Below are 25716 nucleotides of genomic sequence, written 5' to 3' on the forward strand. Positions count from 1 at the left end.
GAGAGAGAGAGAGAGAGAGAGAGAGAGAGAGAGAGAGAGAGAGAGAGAGAGAGAGAGAGAGAACAAATATCAGATACTGAGCAGTCATTATCGTAAAACGTTTTTTACGACCACTTAATAATATATCTAAATCCCTCTATTAATTCCTGTAACATATTGTGTCAGATACTGAAGTTGTTTCGTATAGTTAATGATTATGTCTTCGTAAGTTTCGTATCTAAATCTAATCTAATCTAATCTAATAGTTTTACTAAATTTTGAATTTCTTTTCTATTACTTTTTTTCTTTTTTTTTTTTCTCTCTTTTCTTATTATTTTCATTGTGGTATCTCGAAATATTTAAAAATAATCTGAAATTTGTGAATAGCTTTTAGTTTTTATAAAAAAAAATTTTAACTATAACTTTAACCATCAAAAGTTTTAATCAATAATAATAAAATTAGATGATTTTTTTCTTTTTATTTCTTCAAGAACATGACTAAATTAAACACGATTAAAAGATTAAGTTTCGTCAATAATATCAATGAATTTGACGAAATAAAATTATATTGATTTTTTTCATTTCGATAGATCAACTTTCGCTTCGTTATAATTCAATTTAATTTTCTTTTTTTAATTTTTTAATTTTCAATTAAATTCCGTGTATTAATTTTTCTTACACAACATAGATACAGATTTTTAAAATAGACATGCACACATACACAGTTGATTAATCGTAAAAACGAATATGTTCGATTAATCATAAACAAATTGATTAATCATAAAACGCTTTTTCTAATCTATTTTTATATAACTTATTAATGATTCATTATGAAAGTAAGAATCTTATTTATTTACATATCTTTTCGTATTCTGTTTTAGGTGAGTTCAATGACCAATCGTTCTTGTCCAGTGTCTACGTGCCAAATCAAAGTGAGATTGTAATTAAATAATTTTTTTATGATATGAAATTATCTACTGAATGTCCGATGAAATTCGAAAATCTTTCTCTTTTTTTTTTCTTTTTATCTACAAACGTCGAGTCTTATCTCTTCCTTTTTTTTTATTTTTTTATTTTTATATATATATATTTTTTTTTAATTAATATATTTTTTTCTGAGCCAAGTATGTTGTTAATTAAGAATGAAAAAGATGAAAAGAAAAATACTTGCGAATTAATTAAAATCCAACATCCACGAGATAAATCGAAATGAGATTGCGATTGAATAATTTTTTCGTCATTCTTTCTTTTTTTAGTGGGGAGGGAGTGATGCGAAAATATTAATTGAGTATATACATTGAAAAATCTGTTTTTTTTTCTTTTTTTTTCTTTTTTTTTTTTCTTTTTCTTTTTTAATTGGCCACATCTTTCTCTGCTCCAAATAAGTTATTAATTAAGAAAGGAAAAGATGAAAAGAAAAATTCTTAAGAATCAGTTAATATCCTATATCCGTGAGTCTCATTGAATTGAAATCATCATTAAATCATTTTCTTTCTTTTCTTTTCCTTTTTTTTTTGTGACGTATTAAACAAGTATATTCGATGAAGCTCAAAAGTATCTTTCATTTTTTCTTCGCAGACGATATATGCTATTCTCTTTATTAATTTATTAATCTTATTTTCTTGTTTTTTCTTTCTGTTTTTTTATCTTCTCTTTTTTTTTTTTTTTTTTTTTTTTTTTAATTTAAATTATTAATTATGGAAATGGAATCAAAAGAAAAAAAAAAAATTCTTACTAATCGGTTAAAACCCATGATAGAAACTAGAAAGCGTAGAAAATCTTGAATGGTGGTATAGGTCCGATAGTTTCGTTACGACGACAACAATTCGTCGTGCTCCTTTTCCTTTCGTTTCCTTTCGCTGTGAAGAGGAAAAAAAAAAAGGAAAAAGAAAGAATATACTAGTACGTGTTCGCCATTTGTCAAAGTGTTTCTCTGGCTCAAGCACATTTCAGATTCGCCGATTTCATTCCTTTTATAGAAGCTGATGATAAACAAGTCGTCATTGTAATAAATGCTACTACATGAGATTTTTCTTTTTTTTCTTTCTTAAAGTACCATTTTTTTTTCTTCCAAATCTGTAAGAGATACGTTAGATCATTTTTTTTGTTTTGTTTTATTAAAAAATAACTTCTTTTTTTTTTAGATCCTTTTAACTTAGTCGAGATTCCTTAACATGAAAGAATTTTTTGTTATTACTTTTTACTGTAATTTACTGCAATTTTTTTCTGTAAGTTGTCCTTTTTTGTAAACTTTTTTTTTTATATATATATATATATAATTGAGATTCTGTCTTAATCAGGATCTCTCAATGTTAAATAATTGATTATTTTTATTGTTGTTGTTGGTGTTTCTGCTATTATAATTTTTGTTCTCAATTTTTGAAATCCTAACTTAATTAACAACATCTGCATTCATTTTTCTCATGTATTCGTATATTTTATAGGTCGCAAGTAGGCGATAGTTCGTTGAACTTTCTACAACTAATTAACTTTCACAGGGAAATATATATATGGCTCGCTTTGCTCTCTTAAAAACTGGATTGCTTTTAAATGGATATATATATATATATATATATATATATAGATAGATAGATAGATAGATAGATAGAGAAAAAAAAGAAAAAGAAAAATATGAAAAGTACAAAACAAAATCGGACGTGTTACAACGAAGTACATGACTACTTAATGTCTTTCTACTTGTAGAAAATTTTTCTACTTTAATGTCGACCACGAGAATAAAACGATACATATTACATAAATCTATTACTCGCGCATCCGATACAATTGGAATCTTAGAAGATGAAGTGAAGTCGTTGTAAACGATTCATTCCTTTTTCTTGGTATTAATATACTCGATCGAATCGCAAACTAGGTTAAGGTTGTATCTAATAAATTGCAAACTAAAGAAAAAGAAAAAAGATAATTCTACTTCGATTTTAATTACGAATTTAATAAATATATATATATATATATATATATATATATATATATATACGTAATCAATGAGATATTATAACGAATACTTTTTTTATTATTATGTAAAAATATGGAGAAATCAAGATGAAAGAAATTTTTATTAAAAAAAATTACTAGACAATGGAAATATTTTTTTTTTTTTTTTTTTTTTTTTTTTTAGAAATTTCATATCATCGATTTTACATGTTTGTTATTGTTATTCTTTACAACGTGTATTTTTGTTGTTTTCGAATTTACTGAATTTAATTTAATAAATAAAAAAAATTTATCTCCCGTTAAATTGATTAAAGCAAAACGTGTATTTTAAAATAGTGAGCAAGCATATACAATATGCATATATATATTGTGTATGTACGCAATATTCGAACTATCGATTAGGCGTTTCTTTAAAGTGATCGAACGTCCCGACGATAGGCACTTTTCATTAAGAATATTACAGTTTCTAATATCTCTTCGATAAAATGATTTAAGAGTATCGAACGAATTTTATAAATCTTCCCATCCGTTATAACGTCGATTCTCGATCAAATTTTTCAATCTTACGGATATATTATTTCCAACGAGATTACTCATTATTTTCTAATTATAACTTCTTATACTCAAGGAAATATATACAGGGTGTTTCAATTTAAACAACTATGTGATCGTAATAATTTGCAATAATAAATTTTCTTATATAAAAAATAAAGAAAATAAAAAAAGAAAAAAAGATCTGATAACCGATTAATTCATTAAATTAATTCGTTTTCCTGTTCATTTATTTATTTATTTTTATTCATATATTTTTGAAATTGTAGTCACATTCATCCAACTTACTTTTTTAGTAGTCATAAAAAATATTGTTGCAATTGCATAGATCGATCGGTCGATCGAAAAGTAGCACAGTAGGTGCACGTAGAATTCATATTGGATATTATCTAAGAAATTATTTATTAATCTTAAGATATCGATTTCCATTAAAAAAAAAAAAAAAAAAAAGAAAAAAAAAAGTTATGATTTCAACATCTTAACAATAATGTCCTCTACGAAGTATCCGCAATATTAATCATTTCTCTTTGGAAGACTGAAACTACTTTGGAAAACGTTTATTTGAAACGTTTATTTAGAAAATCAATATGATCGAATATATATATATATATATATATATATATATATATATATATATATTTCGTTTGATGCGATATAACATCCTGAATTATATGTAGATCTATGCACATGGAATAGCTCAACCTTCGATCTTTTTTAGATATAAACTATTCGTGATTTTTCATCCAATGGGAAATTTCCTCCTTGACAAGGGAAGTTATAAAAAGACACCCGATATATGTATACATATATATGACTTCTCGTCAACGCGAGTCACGCGACGACGACCTGAGCGTCCCATTAATATTGCAAGTTCACGAGAAAAAGTGAGCTGAGCTGAAGTGAAGTGAACTGAACTGAACTGGGTGATGGTGGGCGGGAAGGGGGGGTTGGGGGACAACAGGCAAAGAAGCGGGACGAAATAGAAGAGAATCACTTTAATTATTCGATAGGTAGGACGGCTGAACGTTGGCATCGAAATTACCATATTGCAAAGACCGTTCGAGACATGCTCTTATTTCCTCTCCATTTTCTCTTCTTCTTTTTTTTTCTTTTTTTTTTTTTTTTTTTTTTTCTTTAGGAAAAAAAACTACTACCATTCATTTTTCGAACAATGCCGAATACCACGAAATACTTTTTTTCTTGTTTTTCTTTTCTTTCTTTTTTGTTTATTTATTTATTTATTTATTTGGAAAATTCTAATTAAAAAGAAAATTCTCGTATCTTCTTCTTTTAATGGAAAAAAAATAAAAATAAAAAAAAAATTATTTCTTCTTTTTATACACAGTTTTGTATTCAATTTTACAAGGTCACTTTGAAACATTAATATTAACAAATTTTTTTTTTTTTTTTTAATTAAAAAATATTTACACATTTTCTTGGACTATAGTGAATATTAACATGAAGCTAATACTTGAAATAAAAATATTAAGGACATTTGAAAAATTCGGAACGTTTTTCTCTTTTTTGTTTTCTTTTTTTTTTTCCATTTTTTTCCCCTCCCCTTTAAGATTTATTTCATTATGAGAATGAAATTCGTGCATACATTAAAAAGAAAAAGAAAAAAGGCAATGAAGCTATCAAGAATGTCTCTCGTAGTAGATAACAATTTTTCAAGATTATTGCGTAAGTCATTAAAAAAAGACAAAAAAAATCTATCTTCTCTCAAAGAAAAAAATCGATATGTATATGTACATATATATATATATATATTTCCTTTTTTTTTTATTATTATTCGATTTCCATTAAATCTATTACGCATTCAATTCATTTAAGATAGAATTATCGATCGATATATGTGATACGGTCGAATGATCTAGTCGTTAGAAAGAACTCGGAATCGTATAGTTTCTATCAAGCGAAAGAAAGCGGAAAATAGGTTTGGAAGTATCGCGTCTCGTAATCGTTATGTACTACATACTTTTATATCTCTTTCTAGAGCTGGAACGTACACGTGATCACCTGAGCGCGGGAACGTTATGCTGATTTATTTTTTCTTTTTTCTTTTTATTTTCTTATTTTTTTTTTTTTTTCAACAGTTATTCGAGTAATAGCAGCACGAGACCACTACGAGAAGGGTGAAAGGTCGGTTTTGCATAAATAGCATTCGACGAATCCGAACGGAATTTTAGCGCTCGTGCATTCTCTATTGTGACGACGAAACCGGGCTAAGAGACAATAGTAGGAACGTTCGGTTTAATTATTCTCTTTCTTTTCCTTTCGATAGGTCATTTATTTAGAAATTCAATGGTATTGTTATAATTTATGAATTTATTATGCGCAAGATCATAAATTTTACTTATAATTTGAAATTTTATATAAGATCGTAGTATAGATATATTGGGCAAATGTTAAAACGAATTTGATTAGAGAATTATAATAATAGAAATTTATGAAAAATATTGTAATACTTGATTTCATATGTAAACGATATTATTATTTTATAATAATTACATTTTCTTTTTTTTTTTTTTTTTTAAGGAATTAGAGATAAACGGTATTCCAAGAGAATTGTATTTTTTTTTTTTTTTTTTTTTTTTTTAATGAATTAGAAATAAATGTTATTTAGTTTTAAAAGGATCAATTAAAATCACTAATAATCATTCTGATTTGTTATAGATTCCTATTAAAAAAAAAAAAGAAAAAGAAAAAAAAATTAAAGAACTGAATTCGATAGGAATTAGAAATAAATACTCTTTCGTTTTAAATGAATTAGTTAATTAGTATGATCGGTAAATCATTTCAAATCGTAAAGAAAGATATTAATATCTTTCGTAAATATAAATATGAATATTTTTTTGAAAAGGTTATCATCGATACAAATTATTATCTTCAACAGAATAGCATTTGCCTTTCGCCTACGCATAAACGACAAGTAGCGCATTCCAAGGTTACGCGTCATATTTCGCAAGATCGTCTTAAATTCTCTCATTTCTGACGAACATTCGTTTCGTAAAACAGGATCGACCTTTCGTTTCTCGATAAATTCACAAAAATTTACCGTCCATTTTACTCATACTTATACAAAATTTCATTTAAATCATAGTAATCGTTATTATATTGAATTAGCTGAATCAATTTATTTATGTTAAATGTCAAGCCGAATGGATCATTTGAATTTAAAAAATATTATTATCACTATTGATAATATATAATTGACATTGATATTATTATATATATATTTTTTTGTTTTTGTTATATTATGAAAACAATAGTGTTCGTTTCTCAAGAAAATAATTAAATGAATTCAATACACACGGTGTATTTAATATTCAACTTTGATTAATTAAAAGAATTCAATACACGTGAATCGATTTTGTCATACAAATTTAAAGAACATTAACATTATTATTATTATTATTATTAATATTAATGTTATTATCGATTTTATTTATAAATTCCATAATTTTATAGAAATCATAGTATTTGATTCGCAATTAAATATATTAATAAATAAATTTAGTAGTATTAAAAATGGATCGATCTCTCTTTTATCATTCGAATTTAAAGTACATCTTCATATCATCATCATCATCATCATCATCATCATCATCATCATCATCATCATCATCATCATTGTTATTATTATTATCATCATCATCATCGTCATCACAATCATTATCATCATAATTATTATTGTTATTATTATTAATATTGATAATATCGATTACATGCACGTGTGGACTATCAAGAATATTTTCCATAATAGTCAGACGCATGTTTAAAAATATATCACCGTAAGTAAAAGTAAATACGTAGATTGGTCAGCTTTAATATCCAACTCACACACACACACACACACACACGCACAGAGTTACTTTACATACTTACAACATACACGTACAAATACCAGATAAATAAAAAGCAAGACACGAAACAGATTCATACGTTTGAAGAAAACAAAAAAAAAAAAAAAGAGAATGAAAAATAATATGCACCCATTTGATAAAACTGTCAATTTATTATAAGATGACTGAATATATTGTATTCTAAGCTGTTCTCGACTGAACAACGTCATCGATATTCGTCGTTATAAGAGAAAATCGATATTCGTCCTGTTAAACGAAAATTATTCGAACGGTCGATGTTTGATTCCGTTAGGCGCGACATCCATAGCATTGTCTTTGTTCTCTCTCTCTCTCTCTCACTCTCTCACTCCCTATCTTTCTCTCTCTTTCGGTAATCCTATTGCCGTTGTTTTCGCATGATGTAACGAGCGACAAATCGAGGTATCCGAGGAACCTGTGGTTGCTTAGAAGATGGCGGCGGAAGTTGCTGGATGAAGGGGAGGATGTGGCAGGGAGAATGGACGGAAGAGAGGAGAGGGAGGGAGAGTTGAGCCCAATCGAACGGACGTAAGGACTTAGAGTTTCTGATCACGCGATTTTGCGTTCTGCGCGAGAATCGAGGAAAACCATGTTGTATCTATCTCTCTCTCTCTCTCTCTCTCTCTCTCTCTCTCTCTCTCTCTCTCTCTCTCTCTCTCTTTATGTGCATGATTGTACGTGGGCTGCATGTATGCGTGTGTGTTGTGTGCGCGCGCGCAAACACGTGTACTTTCACACACGCCGTCGTACGCTCGTCTAACGGCCGTGAAGTTTCCTGTGTACCTAATCGCTCGGTCGTCGTCGTCGTCGTCGTCGTCGTCGCCGCTTTGAACGTGATTAGGATGATTCTTGAGAAGTTAGCAGGAGTAACCTTTCAATTAAGTTTTTAGCATACAATAAATTCTATTTAATGAATCACCTTGTAAGATAATATTCGAATACGAGAATTATCTTTGATAGTCGTTCGGAATGACACGTAATTTTCTAGATAGGAGAAATTAGAGTTTGAAATCCGAGTTTAGTTTAGTTGAGTTGTTTGTCGTAAACGTAGGTAAATATTTATTCGTTGAAAATAATTTGATCTTTTTCATTACCTTTTTTTTTTTTTTTTTTTTTTTTCCCGAGCACGACAAACCAACGTCATGTATGTTGCTCGTAACCGAATCATTATGTCGTAAGAAACTTTTGACGACTCGATCGGATTCATTAGAAAACAGTAATTGTCCTGATTTTCCATAAACGTTAATACCGTTAAAATATTAAATCGTTCTTAATATTCAACGCAAGTGTTAACGTGAGCTTCGTGTAAGAAGTTATTTCGCGAATTTGGGGGACGAGGTCGATGACCTCTTCTTGGAAAAGATTCACAAGATATATACATGCATACGTATACACCTACACACAGATTCACACATACGTGTATGCATGTATACATACATATGTACATATATACGTGGATATACATCGAGCGTCCTTAGTGAAAATATTCCAACCGCGCGTTCTTCTCCGTAAACATGTAAACATGAGAATCCAGAGAGAGAGAGAGAGAGAGAGAGAGAGAGAGAGAGAGAGAGAGAGAGAGAGAGAAATAGTAGTGGTAATAGTAGTAGTAGTAGTAGAGAATGTAATTCCAAATAAATACGATAAATCATTGCAGCAATAGTGTGACACGAAGGAACGAAACTCTGTAAATCGTTTCGTAAGTTTTGTGAGAACTCGATTTCAAAGTAGTTCCCTCAAGTATAGTTATATGTGGATTAAGATTAGGTGAACGGCGGATAAAGTTATTGCGAATTTTTAGGTCAAGGCGAGATAGGGAAGAAAAGGATAAGAATTGAAAAAAGAAAAAACAAAAAGGGAAAAATAAAGAAAAAGAAAAAAAGAAAAAAGTTAGAATTTATCGAGTCGTTTCAAAATATTATTTTTATTCGATTGATCGATATAAAATGGGGATATAGTTTCATTTATAATAATTTTATTCGTTCATAAGATTATTAATTTTGAAAATTAACACAACGCCCGATCGATTTATTATAATGGTTTAACTTTCAGAAACTTGCTTTACATCTCTCCTCGGACTCGTTAATCTTAATATTTCTGATTATAATCATGGAGATTAAAATATACTCATCCTTTCTCTCTCGGCCCCTCTCTCGGCCCCTCTCTCTCTTTCTCTTTGGTACGTACCCGCTAGAGAAATCTGACAAAATTTTTGTTCTCTCTCTCTCTCTCACTCTCTGTCTTTTCTCTTCTCTTTACTACGTACCCGTGAGAGAAATCTGACAAAATTTTCGTTCCTACCTTGCTTCTATACCCGCTCCCCTCCCCTCCCCCTCTCTTTCTCTCTCTCTTGAGAGCAAAGAGAAAGAAAAAAAAAAGAATAGAAAGGAACTAGGAGTATCGTACAACCTAATTCTAAACTTAGCTGAGAATAATTAAGGATATTCTTGCTCTTGATATTAATTAATAGTTGTTATTAGAATCAATTTTGTCAAAATTAAATGAGTTCATTTAATGATGACAATTGAGTACAAAAAAAAATGTGCCGCATAATTCAACCACCACGCTATAGTTTCTTTTTTTTTTCTTTTCCTGTTTATCTTTCTTTTCCTTCGCAAATAACGAAAAATTTAGAATACTTTTTACTTTGGTCTAAAATGAAATAGTGTTATCTAATTTGAAAAAGTGCCCAAATATTTTTATAACTGACTGTATGTACATATTTGCATGCGCACGCGCATGTTTGTATTCTTTATTTCTTCTTGGTCTCTCTCTCTCTCTCTCTCTCTCTCTCTCTCTCTCTCTCTCTCTCTCTCTCTCTCTCTCTTTCACACACACACTCTCTCACGTTCCCCATTCGCGTTCTCCGCATTTTTAGATTCTCTGCTTGTGGTAGATAAAGGGAAAGTCATTGTAAAGAGATACCATGTATGCATGCTATTTCCTTTTTCTTCTTTTCCTTTTTCTTTTTTCTTTCTTCTTCTTTTTTTTTTATTCTTTGCACAACGCGTTACATCCACATACATACGTGTTAATTAATGTTCGCTATATTATTCCGTCTCTTCGTTTAATTATGATATATATATATCATAATTGATATTATATATTATATGATATATTATATGATATATATATATATATGTATATGTATATGTATATATATTATAGATGGAAATAAAACAGCAAGGTATATATTATATTTTTTCGAATAGATTTTAAATTATATATATATATATATATATATATATATATATATATATATCATTGTTTCAATTATAGGTATTAAATTTTTGTCATATTCTTAATTTAAAAAATGTTTCTATGTATAGAATTGTATTTGAAATATTCGTGTGTATTGACGTTAAACTATTAATACGATAAAATATATATACATATATTTTTAAATATATATTAAAAAATATATATATATATATTTATATATGTGTGTGTGTGTATTCTTAATTTATACGTATTTATAAATCTTGAATTTCTTAATTAGTTAATAGCGTTGAAAATTCACGATGACTCGTTTTAACTTCTAATTCGTCCTTGAGTTCCGGCCGAATGTCAACTAAAATTAATACGCGAAATTCCTAAGCGTGGCCAGAAATTGTCGATCGAAGCCGCATAAAATTTGGCAGCGATCATTTTATCATCGTGAACGTGTACGTTAAAAGCTATATATATATATATATAGCTTATTTATTTATATATATATATATAAATAAATAAATGCATAATTTACATAGAGATAATATTTTTTATATAGTGATAATAAATCCATTTAGAATGAATTTTCAAGTAAATCCGAGATATGATAGAAGAGCAAAGCCTCTGGTAGAAATTAATCTCTAATCCTGTCCCCTGTCGACAACGGCGATGTTGTTTTCGTTGTTGTTGTCTTGCCAATGTAAATTCAGACACAACGACAATAGACGTCTGAGAGATTGACCCTCCTCTTAATCAACAACCTTCATTTAATGATTACACCAATTCGCTTATTAATTAACATTGTTCAAATGAAGGAAAATATTTTATTAATTAAACGGCACGATTATTATTTATTTTCTAATGATTCATTATGTTTTTACAAATTCTTATTTCATTGGAGATATACAATCTATAATTCAACTATTTCTTCTTATGTAAATTTATAGTATTTAATTATATCAATGTAATTTATACTTACGTTGATATAATTATTGTATACTATTGGTATAATATCCTATAGTAAATATAAATTGTATATGAAACACATGGAAAATTTTCGAATATAAAATAACCAGAAAGTTTGTCACGATTAAATGAAATCAAATATCAAAAATACAGATGTTTGTATGTGTATGTGTATGTGTGTATGTATATGTGTGTAACTTGAAAGTTACATAATTTCACATAAAATGTAAAGAACGTTATTTATATATTTATTTTATATTAGATCGAGAATGCATTTATTTCGTATAGTATTAAAATAAAATTAGAAATAAAAAAGGAACAAAAAAAAGGTCTAATATGTACTTGAATTTTTAAGCTTCAAGTACGCAATTAAATTTTTCATCGTAAAGCATATAAATAGTACTGACGATTTTTGAATTTGTTTAGGTCAAGAGATCAAAGGTATTTGAATGTGGGGAAATCGGAAAGGGAAAAAAATATCGAAGCTTACGCAAAAAAGAAAAGAAAAAAGAAAGAAGAAAACGTTCGTAAACGTATACCTTACTTACGCGAATGAAATAGTTCCGATAAAAATTTATTTCGAAATTTGAAAAAAGAAAAGAGAGAGAGAGAGAGAGAGAGAGAAACAGATGAGAGGAGGGGGTAGGGGAGTAGGGGGAGAGGAAGAAATGTTAGATATAAGTAAACACAGAACGTAGAAAGAAAATTTCATCTGTTATATATAAAAAGTTAAAGATTGCAAAGAGATCGTTATTATTGTTTCGTCTTGTGACGTCCGTAGTTTCTCGATTTATGTATCGTATATGTGTGTGTATATGTATGTGTGTCTGTCTTTCTCTCTCTCTCTCTCTCTCTCTGTATGTGTGTGTGTGTGTACATTGAAGTTTCACGTGGGCGTTGAGGAACAGGATTATCGATCCCGCACTCCAATTTTGTCGACTAGGCGAATTGCCCGCGAAGGCTACGATAATAACGGTAATTATAGCATATCGTTAAGATCTAAGATGTTGCGATGTGTTGAGTATACCAATGAAGGTCTTCGCGATTTATTCAAAATTGCTGTGCTACTGTTATTAAAGCACTTATCTATTCTCGATTTCATATTTTAAGCACGATCGCCAAAAGTGTCTTTCATTATTTAGTTATTATTTCTCATCTTTTTTTTTCCGACACGTATCAAGGCTATTGTTTTTCTTCTAAATTTTTTTTTTCTTTCTTTTTTTTTTTTTTAACCGAATTAAAAAAGTCCTTGTTGACGACGTTAATGAAAATCTTGTTTGAAGGTAAATTAATCGTACGTGTACACGTTACAGACTTTTTTTCTACTTCTTTTTCTTTTCCTTTTTTTTTTCTCTGTTTTTGTTTGCTTGATTTTTTTTTCTTTTCTTTTCTGTTGTTTTCCTTTTGTTTTTCTTTTTATTAATATCGTGAAGTATCCAATTCTCGGATACGATTATCAGAAACTTTAAGAAACTTTTAAATCGGAATAACTCAAATTAGCATTATCAGTGAGATTAGCATTATTAGTGAGAAATAAAAAAAATAAATGAACAGTTAGAGAAATGAGAAATATTCAGGGTGAAAAGAAGTAAGATTGGTTTGAAGATTATTATATATGTATATAACGATACGTTATTTTCGTGTTAGAAAAATTTCTCATCTTTTTTCCTTTTTTTCTTTCTTTCATTCTTTCTTTTTTTTTTCTCGCGGAATATGAAAGAAGTGAGAAAGATACTGTTGAAAGAAAGAGAGAGAATGATGATAATATATTCAACATTATTTATGTCACATACTCTTTTATTATTCTAGCATTTGTCTTTCTTACTTGCGTGTGTATACACACACACACGCACGCATATGTACACATATGGGCGCTTTGTGTGTACGTACATACGTGGTGTCTTCTTTTCCACGGCACACGCATATACGTTTACGTACATACATTTATATAGATTTGCCACTAACATAACTCGCATATTCTTCGCAATAGCGAGTACAGTTAGTTACAACACAGACGTAAAATGTGTGGAAGTTTTACTGTCGCGTTAACTAACACGCGAGCTCCGATTGGGGCCAAGAGAGTTGAACTTATTTTCAGCCACGTTGTCCATTCCTTTCTTTTATATATTTTCTTTTGTTCGATCATTTTTCGTTTTTTTTTTTTTCGAACGAATAATTGCACTTGTAATTTTATATTCTAGCATCGAATTAATCTCCGATATCTCAAAAAGAATTATTCAACGTAGTAATATTTTCCTCATCTTTAAAAATTTTCAACAATAGATCCTATCCTCTGTTTTTCGAAATATCAAATAAAAAGAAAGAAATAATTATTTCGTCATTGAATTATCAGAAATGATCTCTCTCATTTTATTTATATTTATTTATTTATTTATTTATTTACACACACACACACACACACACACACACACACACACACATATATATATATATATATATGTATTTGCGTACACTATATATTTCATTTATTTTTTATATTATATTATCGTATATATATTTCTTAATATATTAATATATATTAATGATATATACTATAGATACTATTTACATGTATATCAACATACTATATGCAATATATTTAATTTATTCGTTGTTTATTTTTTATTATATTTTTTTTTTTTTAACAAAAGAAAATCGACGACTCGTATGGTATATTTTTTTATACACATACAAAGTATATAATATTTCGTTTTTCTTATTTTACCATCGATTATTTCTTTTTATAGAAAATCGACCGAATAAAATCTAATCTGTATGTCTCGTCTGTCGATTATGCCAAAGTTCTTGCGAAGTATAATTAGACATCCGATATCTACGTTTGAGAATATCATTCTCTTCCTTCTACAAATTCCATATTTTATTTCGTCGAATGTATGAATAATTAATTGCCATTTGCAGCGGGCAAACTAAGGGAAATGAAATTCATAGACGGCTCGAAGATCACACCAGCTTTATTCTACAGACGAGATTAACGGTCATGTCGACCTACCGAAATATTATTTCTCTCTCTCTCTCTCTCTCTCTCTCTTTCTCCCTCTTTCTCCCTTTTTCTCTCTCTCTCTCTTTCTCTCTCTCTTTCTCCCTTTTTCTCTTTCTCTCTTTTTCTCTCTCTCTCTCTCTCTTTATCTATCTATCTATCTATCTATCTCTCTCTTTCTTTTTCATGGGCGAGAGATATATCAAAGAGGAATGAGTGAATGAGTAAGTGTGAGTGATAGATAGATAGATAGATAAATAGAAATATATCTACGGTGAAATTGATATACCGTTGTCATATATATCACGAAATTTATCGTACCCAGTGAACGTTCTTCTTTATTTGATAGTTTTTGATTCTCGTAAGAACGAGTCCGTAACACGTCCTACCAAAGTTTCAAAGGAAGTAAATACCGATACAATGCAATTTACGAGCCATTTCTATCGAATTTCGTTTAACACGTTTCGATCGACGTAAAGATTAGGCTTAACTCCGTTCTATTCGTGAAATATGAAAACCATTGATAGTAATAGAAAGAAAAATATCTTTAGGATGTTAATAAAAATTTATTCACGGTTATCTTTTATATCAATAATATATATATTTATATAAAACACATTATTATTTTTAATAATATATATTTATTATGTTAAACATTATAAATATATTAAATGTATATTATAATACATCGACGTTATATATTATTAAAAAATATTTTTCATAATAGTATATAATATATAATAATAATTTTGATATAACGATTAATTAAATACAACCAAGATAATATTCATTATATAAATATAAAAAAAATTATTACATAAATATTTTCAATAATAATATATAATAATAATATTGACGTGAATAATAATTAAATATAACAATAATGATCGTCATCGTATCATCGAAATATGCTGATTGCTATATTATTGTTTGTATTATTATTAAAAAAAAAAAGAAGAAGAAAAAGGAAAATAAAATTAATATCTCGGAGATGAACGTTGTTATTTAAAAGACAATCAAACGAATTGAAACTGGAATATCTATGTTCAAACTGACGTTAGTAGATACTTTGTCCAGATCAAAAAGAAGATTTTCCATGTATTTGTGTCGGGTCGCGTGCAGGGAGCAACAAACGACAGCTCGGATTCCGCCTTCTCGGAGTCTCGTTTTGGCAATCAGCTTCCGGTTAACAATCCCATTGCCGCTGGACGTGAGCCAATAAAAGGAAAATGAACGTTGGTGTAAGTTCGAAAGCAGTTTCCTCTTCGTCCACTATCTGTTGTTTTCCATTTCCAAGCTAAACCTTCGTCGTCGTTATTTTGCAGAAAAAGAGAGAGCGAGAGCGAGAGAGTAGTTGGAAGAACTAAACAAAACAAAAAAAAAAAAAATAAAACAGAGAAAAAAATGAATGCTAGAGAGATCGCAAATTTCCGCTTACGTTCCGTAAATTTATACGGATCTTTGCTACGAAAAATTATCCTTTTGAAAATGTTGATCGTTCTAATATATATTTAATTATTCATTCAATTACCGACTAAGATAAATCTAATTATTATTATTATTATTATTATTATTATTATTATTATTATTATTATTATTATTATTATTATTATTATTATTATTATTATTGTAATATTTTTTTTTCTCTTTTATTTTTTATATCTCATGTATATGCACACACAAACACACATACACACACACGCGCGTCCAATTTTTTTATAAAACTAGTTTCTCTTTCTCTCTCTCTCCCGTTTCTGTCTCTTTACGAATTTATTTTATATACTAAATTAAGCGTCAAATCAGATGTGATTCAATAGTTGGGTCGAAAGAAAAAAGAAAAACAAAAGGAATAGTATTGTCATTTCAGTGATGATCTCACAATGTCAAAAAGTGTGAATTGAAAAATTAACTCAACAAGATACATCATATGAAAAATAAAAATAAATCGATTTGTTCGCGAATCATTTTAATTATTTAATAATTATCTTAATTTTAATATTAATTTACTATATATATATATATATATCAAATCTTACATTATATCTTATAAATTAATTCGATCAAAATAAAACGAATGCTCTTTCCCTTTTTACTTCTTCTTCTTCTTTTTTTTTTTTTTTTTTTATCTGAAGGAAAAATAAACAACCCTTTTTTTAAATAAACAATCTCCAAGGAATCGTTGGTTAATAATTAGAACGCGGTTTTGGTTTATATTATTAACCGCAGACAGTCCCAGATTCGTGTCTCTTGGAGTTCTGCTTTCGCGACACCTGTGTCGCTTCAAAAACTATCATTCAATATATATCGATTATGGCACGCACGCACGCACGCACGCACGCATGTACGCACATAGATCATCGTACTTCATAGTTCCCTTTCTTGCTAACAGTACGCACATATAGACATCGTTTTCTCTCTCTCTCTTTCTCTCTCTCTCTCTTTCTCTCTCTCTCTCTCTCTCTCTCTCTCTCTCTCTCTCTCTCTCTCTCTCCAATACGGAACCGAGACAGCTCAGAACTGACTGACAAACAGTCGGACGGTCAACCAGTCAGCCAGTTAGTCAGTTACACTCGAGCACGCGCGACCGGTTCGTAACTCGACGTGTAAAGCGTTCACGCATCGCGATCAAAACGATTCTTGTCCTTTTTATTTCTTCGTTTATTCCCGATCATTGAACTTTTCGCAGCCTTTTTTAGTTTTTATTTATTTATTTATTTATTTATTTATTTATTTATTTATTTATTTACATTTTTCTCTTTTTCTTTTCGTTTTTTTTTTTTTTTTTTTATATTCATTACACATAATAATATCGATATAATGATCGAAGATCATTATGAAAGATAATTTAATCGATTGTATTATGCATTCCGATAAGAAATTATTGTTTTCTCGAACAAAGTCGAAAAGGAGTACGTTCGAAAAGGGCGCGCTTTAATTTTTCGTTGTATTGTTCGGTAATGTTCGGCATAACCACGTGACAAAACGAGAATGATGCTCTCTTGTAATCTACGATAATGGAATTTCTCGAGTGTTCATAGTGCCCTGGTATTATTTACATATATATATATATATATATATATATATATATATATATATATATATATATATATATAATATATTCACGTATATAATCAAACGAATATACTCACGTATATTCGTTTGCTCCTTTCAAATGGGATTTCAAAGTGTCGGAAATATGTGAATTCGTTCGATTTTGTATTTTTATGATTTTTCTTTTCCTTTTTATTGTGTTCTTTATTTTTTTATTTTCTATCTTTTTCTTTTTTTGTTTGCTTTTTATTTTCGTTAGGGACACGTTTTCGTCATTAAATTCGTTAAAGCACGATTCCAGTCAACCGATGTTTCAGTCACGTGATCATTCTCGAATTAACCTTTCAATTCAAACTGACCTTTAAGAAAATGTTCGGTCTTATTACAATATTAACGACGTTCGACTAAACGAATCGTGTATATTAACTTATAACGGGGAACGTTAAAGTAAAAAATTTCTTTTCATATATTATAGACAAATTCTCCGTTGTTCGTTCAAACTTACAATTGCGATACTCAAAATTCTTTGATATTGCATTAAATATTAGATTTCGTTAGTTATCAAAGATTAATCGGAATTATCTATTTCTTTTCTCGATAACGTTCGATTAAAGTACGATTCCATTCGAGATTACGTTTAGGACTTTCTCTCTCTCTCTCTCTCTCTTTCTCTCTTTTTTACATTTTTAACGTGACTTACAAAAAGATTATTCGTACATATATATCCATTATTATTAATTTACGTTAAGAGATGCGTATTTTTGTGTCTTTAAAAAAAAGAACATTAGTCCACAACTATTAGAAGAATAATTAATTTAAATAATATATTCCATTACTTTGTCTAACTTCAGAAAGAAGAGAGAGAGAGAGAGAGAGAGAGAGAGAGAGAGAGAGAGAGAGAGAAAACATAAATAATAATTAAAAGAAAAAGAAATGATAGTGTTAACGACAAAAACGGTAGTTTTATCATCTCTCCCTTTTTTTCCGCTTCGGAATGATGCTAGAAGATAAAATAAAAAGAAAAGAAAAATACAGTTATTCGTCGCATTTAATGCTTCGAGAACGCGAGAAGGAACGACAAACGTGCAGGGACAGATATACAGTGGGAGGGAGGAAGGGGTTAAGAGGGAGGGGGACAGCGTGAGCGAAAGTAAGAGAGACAACGGCGACGAAGAAAAATTTGAAATGCAAATAGCTTAGCTCGGTCGTCGAGCGCTTACACGATCGCGTTTACGGCGTACAGTAAAATAAAAAAAAATAAAATAAAATTTTAAAAATAATAATAATAATAATAAAAAAAAAGAAAAGATGCAAAAAAGAAAGAAGGAAAGAAAAAGAAAAAGTCGTTTGGTGTCTAAGAAACGAAAAGGAGATTAAAAAATTAGCGACAAGAAAAAACTAAATGTCTCATTTTTTTTTTAGCAATAAATATTTAATTAGGAGACAACGATGACGATGACGATGACGATGACGACGACGATGACGAGGATTAAAAAAAAAAAAAAAATGAAAAATAAAAAGGAACCAAAAAAATCTATTCACCAGAATAGCTAAAAGTGCATTGATTAACATTATTTATTCAACAAAAAATATATATATATATATGTAGATATATTTATAAATATGTATATAGATATTTTATATAAAAGAAGATATATATGTATATGTATATGTGTGTGTGTATGTATATATATATATATATATATATATATATATATATATATATATATAATGTTATTAATAACACGCAACCCTCTCTAATGCCATATGACTTTGATATATCGCTCTTAGTTATCTATATTTTTGAAGTTTTATTACATTTTATCGTTGAAAAATTAAGTGGTATATTACATTCAAAGTTTTTAATACCATTTAAGTACAAAAGTTATATACTTCGTATAATATACTATATTAATTACTTAGTATAATACTTTATATATAATACTAAAATAAATATTATTTATTGCCTGTATAGTATTTCTAAGAATTTTATTAGTGAAATTATTATATTACTACTTTAGTATAATTTATAACAATCTTTAAGTATTTATTATGTTATAATAAATTTGTATTATACTAATTGTAAGTATTAATTATAGTAACATATAAATCTAATAGTATAACTTTCGCATTATATAATTTTTGTTTAAATATGAAAAAAAAAAATTGGATTGCAGAGGGTTAAATAAATATTATTAAATTGTATGTATATTTTATAATATACATATATTATAAATATAATACATATACACATATGTGTGTGTATGTGTGTATATATATAAATTTCGATTCTATTATCAAATATATCGTGTCAAAAAGTCAATTTTATAAAAAAAAAAAAAAAAAAAGAATCAATTCGTAGAGGAAACGCATCAATGTGCGTATTATCTGTCGTATTTTATCACAAAGATTATATCGATCGAAGTATTAACGTGCGCGCGCGCATTAATCTTACGCAACGTCATCGTTTCCTGTTTGTCGTGCGCATTTTTGTTGAAATTATCGAAAAAACTCGAAGATACGGTGTCAAACCGGTAGAACTGAGGATTACGCGTTAAAAGCTCGTTGTTTTGAAATGGAAACTTTATTGACTCTTCCCCACTCACTCTCTCTCTCTCTCTCTCTCTCTCTCTCTCTCTCTCTCTCTCTCTCTCTCTCTCTCTCAGCACTCTTTATTTTTTCGTTTTTTAATTTTTATCTTATCCTATAATATTAAATCAGTCGATTCTTGCATTAGATAAAAAGTATGATTTTATAATATAAATATAATATGAAATAAATCAAACATTTCGCATGTAACAATCTGATATATTTGTATCTGTATGTTCATCTATTTATCAATTTCATTTTGAAAACGTGCCTAGTTGTAAAAATTTAATTGAAACATGTCGTATTCTGTAAAAAGAATGTTTTTTTCTTTTTTTTTTTTTTAATTTTCTTTTTTAATTCTTTTAATTTTTTTTTTTTTTTTTATTAAAAAGAAAAAAAATCGATTGAATCAGAGTCCCAATTTTTAAAAAATTCATTTATCGGATGGTTAAATAAATAGATAAAATATTATACTTCACACTCTCTCTCTCTCTCTCTCTCTCTCTCTCTCTCTTTCTCTCTCTCTCCCTCTCTCTTTCTCTGCATTTTTCTTTTTCGTGTTCTTTCTTTCTCTCTTATTTTTTTTTATTTATTTTTTCTTTCTCATTTTTTCTTTTCTTTACCTTCTTGAATTTCGATATTTCTATATATTTTGATCGAATCATCGTCGTTGTCATATCCCAGTTGTCTTTAGATCTTATAGAACAATTCTGACAGAGCAACGACCGTGAATTTTAAATAATTCGAAACGAAACCCACCGTCGTGTGTCACACTATACTCGCGTGTCACGCATCGCTTCGTTCTCAATCCTTTGTTTCCCCCTTTTGTTTTCACTCCCACTCTTTTCGTCCGTTCTCTCTTTCACCGTTGCGTACTACCCGTTAGATCTCGAATATCTTCTTTTTTTTTTTCTTTTTTCTTTTTTTCCTCCCTTTTGTTCTTTTTATTTTATTTTGTTCTTGCAAGTTTATCATCAGAAACAACAAAAAGAGAGAGAGAGAGAAAGAGAGAAAGAGTTTCCTGATGTCGCCGGAAGGGCTCGTTACGTCGATTTCGTAATAAAAGTAAAGTAAAGGAAAAAAAAAAAGAAGGAAAGAAAAGAAAGAAAGAGAAATAAAAAGGATGAAAATTTAATTCACAAATTCATTAATCTTCTTACCGTGCATCTTCATTAGAATATTATCATCGTATAATATTTTTAATTAACACCACAAATGTCACTTGACGATCGTGTAATAACGTACGTGCGATTTAAATTCTTTACTTAATTTAATTTTTATATGAATATATATATATATATATATATATATATATATATATATATCGTATGAATAAAAAAAAAAAAAAAAAAAAAAAAAAAAGAAGGGGGACGGACACACACGATAAAATGACAGACTAACTTATACGAGCGATATTTTATCGAGTATACTTTCGAACGCCTATATTGCGACGCTACGAGAATAAATATGGAGACACGCGATTTCTCGCGAGGTCCGATAGAAAAGAAGAAAAGCGGGGGCGTGTAAAACGGCTTCGTCCATTATGGTGTTTCAATTGTATGTATGGGTGCGTGTAAAAGATAGATAGATTGAGAGAGAGAGAGAGAGAGAGAGAGAGAGAGAGAGGGAGAAAGAGATAGAGATAGAAATAGAGATAGAGGTAGAGACAGACCCCGTTGCGTGCTCATGACGCAACGACAGCTCGCATGGCGAAGGTCACGTCGATAGAGCAGGATTTAATAAAGAGTCAAGGATTGGAATTAGTTATTTATGCGCATCAACGAACGTTCTTCGTGCTCCGTTAGCAAGCTCGAGATCATCGAAGTCAGTCTTCTCACGCGCTCCGATAGAAGATCTCGATCGATCCATCGATCGATCGATCGATCGGTTGATCAATTTTCGTATTGATCGATCTATATATTTGTACAATTTTGAATTCTCCCTTAGAGATCGGTATCACGATTGAAAAGAAAAAAAAAAAAAAAAATATATATATATATATATATATATATATATATATATCATCCTCGCTGTATCATTAGTTGAATTTGAAACGTGCACGGATAGTTTTTTTTTGTTTCCTTCCCGTTTTTGATCATTTCCGTTCGTTCATTTATTTGAAATGTTTTTCAATTACTTAAAAAAGAAATAATAGACGAGATTTTTTTCTTCCTTTTTCCCTCTCTCTTTTTCTTTTTTTTTTTTTTTTTCTTTTTCATTTTGTTTCATATTTTATTAGATACGAAAGATATATTGATCTCGTAGGAAAGGTGATATGTGATCGAAGAATTGGATGAGATTTGATCTCCGATGATCCTCGATGAGAGGGTACAATCGATAGATACTATATAAAGTAAAAGACTTTAGTATAATAATTCGTGAGTGTGAATGCATTGGATTTGTACGAGACGTCAGAGTCGCCATTATAGGCGTCCTCATCCTGACGATTCCGCCGTCCTGGAGGAAGGATCGTTAACTCGGTATTGCTTACCGATGTACAACTCTGAGCTTTTCAAAACTGTCTGGACGAAGATCGGACAAATGTGCGGTTACATCACTTGCGCGAAATCCTACCTCTCAGGTCAGTTAGTGATGATCTATCTTTCGTAATAATAATTTTTCTCTTTTTTTTTTTTTTTTGCATTTCTTCCGACCCCAAAATTCAATAAAAAAAAAAAAAAAAAAAAAAAAAATAATTACGAACTCGTTCATTCGACAAATCTGATCTAATTTTTATTGGGCTTTTTTTCTTGTTTCTTTTTCTTCTATTTTTTTTTTTTTTTTTCTTCTCTCATCGATCGTCCATAATGAAATATTTCAACGGTGCGTTCAACGAATTTGATTTTTAGCGCTTCATATAACCCAATTTTTATTTTCACATTTAATGAAATAAAAAAAAAAAAAAAAAGAAAAGAAAAGAAACAAAAAACAAGAAGAATCTAATAAAAATGTTATTACTTACACTATAACAGTATAATTACAGTATATTGATTGCAAAAAAAAAAAAAGAAAAAAAAGATTAAAACTTTCATTTGAAAAATACGATGAACTTTTGATCATGTTGCAAACAAATTAGATAAGTTTCTAATTATATAACAAAATATTACGTAACGAATACAGACATTTATATTAATATGTGACTTATATAGGATCATATACTTTTTAATATACTTTTTGTTAAACGTTTTATTTATACTTCATCCTATTACTCCAGTTTTTTTGTTTATTTTTTTTTTTTTGGATTATTTACACGCATCTATGCGAATGTATGCTTATATATATATATATATATGTATGTATGTATGTATGTACGTACATGTGTATGAGTATATATGTACTTACATATAGATGCGTGCTGTTTCGGTGGTTAGTCATGAACGCAACAACCGAACCGAGGAATTCAACAGAGAGAGAGAGAGAGAGAGAGAGAGAGAGAGAGAGAGAGAGAGAGAGAGAGAGAGAGAGAGAGAGAGAGAGAGAGAGAGAGAGAGAGAGAGAGAGGGACTGACACGCATTTCAAGAAAGTGGGTTAGACTTTGCTCACTCAGCCCGACCTAGAACTCGATTCCTTCCGGGTACTTCCATCGGTATTCTCTTTTTGATCGATACCCGAGCGACGTTCACGTCACTTCCTTTTGTCGAGAGATCTAAAAAAGAAAAAAAGAAAAAGAAAAAAAAGTGAAAGGAATTAAAATAAAGGAATTGATAAATTCAAATAAAATAAAATGTAAAGAAACGATAAGAAAAGGAAAAACGAGCTAAGAACATTTCAAAATCTTTATAAAATCACATTTCGTGTAATATTTAATAACACTTTGTGCGCGTGTATATATATATATATATATATATATATATATATATATATATATATATATATATATATATATATATATATATATATTAGATGGACCAGAAAGTAATGTCGTTTCTGTGCATGTCGATATTTGATTGTGATTAAAAATAAAAATTTGTTAAAAATTTATTCGTTTGAATTTAATTTAAGAAAGCGACATTACTTTCCGGTCCATCTAATATATATATATATATATATATATTTGTTTATTTATATGTATGTGTATATCGTATATAGAAATTTTATACGTAAATATAAAAATTATTGGTTAAAAATTGTATGTTTGTTTGTTCGTCATTTAATACGAATAGGAATATTAATGTCTAAGAACAATGTATTATATGAGTGTTCATTATGAACATTAAAAGGAATAAAATTAATTCACAATTTTCGCATAGTTAACGGATAGAACGTAACGTAATAAAGATTTTTTATGAACTTCCCATCCGTTACGCGGATAAATCTTCTTGTTCTTCGTCATATATTACACGTGTATGTATTATTATCTAGAAAGAGAACGAGAAAGAGCAAAAGAGAGAAAGAAAAAGAGAGAGAGAGAGAGAGAGAGAGAGAAAGAGAGAGAGAGAGAGAACGTATGTTGCGATCCGATGCTGTCGAGCTTAACGGTTTTACGTCACGGAAGTAGATTAATCGAGACGAACGACCGGCGCCGTTCATTATCATAAATTATTATTTTTCTTTTTCTTTCTTTCTTTCTTTTTTTTTTTCTTTTTCTTTCTTCTTTTCTCTCTGTTCTCTTCTTCTTCTTCTTTGCTACCTACTGTCAGATTAACGATGGTGTTATTGACACAAATATTCTCATTCATTTTGACCGCCGACATGATATTCTGACCCGGTTTTATTTCCCGAAAACATATTTTCCTTCTTTTTATTTTTCTTAATTTTTTGTTTTTCTTTCTTTCTTTCTTTCTTTTTTTCTTTCTTCTTTCCTTCCCTTTTTTACCCCCTCTCCATCCACCCTTGTCTTCGCCGCTGTTTGTATCCCTGGTAAAAGTTTAAGCTAAAAACTTTCGAATTGCTTAGTTCGTAAAATTCAAGTCTATTTTATTTTGACAAACAAACATTGTTTGTCAAAATGATCATACGTATAATTGTTTTTGGGCGCATGCATACATGTATGCAACTTACGTAACTATTATATTATAGTATACAATTATGTAAGTCGTTATTATAGTATTAGATAGAGATATTTCCTATTATCTGCACGTAAACATTATGGTAATACCATTTTTATAATGAATTTTCAATATCTTTTAATTACAAGTTATTTCATAAATATATATTTATTTATTTATTAAAAAAAAAAAAAAAATTTCATAATTTGACATGTAAAATATTTTAAGAGTAACAAATAAATTAATCCATTTCTTTCTTATGAAACATTCTATTCTTTGTCTTTTTTTTTTTGTTTAATTAATTAATTAGATATTTTAATTATTGATCTTAGAAAAAAAAAATTATTACACAAGTGCAGTATACATGTTTCGTAATTTGTTTTAAGAACAATAGATTAAAACGTTTAATTAATTAAAAAGAAAAGTATAGGACGGTCCATAAGATAAATTAAAATTCACACAAAATATATCATTACAAGATATATCATAAAATTTTCTTTAATATATATATATATTTTTTTTTTCTTTTTTATTGTTTCTAACAAA

At 28.8% G+C, this 25716-nt stretch overlaps 1 protein-coding gene across 5 annotated transcripts in view; it reads left to right on the forward strand.

The window, feature by feature from the left end:
• Nucleotides 1–25716, forward strand: part of LOC124430963 (serine/threonine-protein kinase tricornered) — a 107361-nt gene that overhangs the window by 41159 nt on the left and 40486 nt on the right. The window contains exons 1-2 of one of the 5 annotated variants that reach the window (XM_046978267.1): nucleotides 17393–17586; nucleotides 22421–22762. The exons of 2 other annotated variants lie outside the window; for them this stretch is intronic. In XM_046978267.1, the coding sequence (XP_046834223.1) occupies nucleotides 22570–22762 (193 nt within the window). In that variant the 5' untranslated portion in view covers nucleotides 17393–17586; nucleotides 22421–22569. Of the gene's footprint in view, nucleotides 1–17392; nucleotides 17587–21999; nucleotides 22135–22420; nucleotides 22763–25716 lie in introns of those variants that run through there. 2 more of the 5 variants (XM_046978256.1, XM_046978245.1) reach the window with 2 other exon arrangements.

The sequence above is a fragment of the Vespa crabro genome, chromosome 1, assembly GCF_910589235.1.
Source record: "Vespa crabro chromosome 1, iyVesCrab1.2, whole genome shotgun sequence".
NCBI classification, from domain to species: Eukaryota; Metazoa; Arthropoda; class Insecta; order Hymenoptera; family Vespidae; genus Vespa; species Vespa crabro.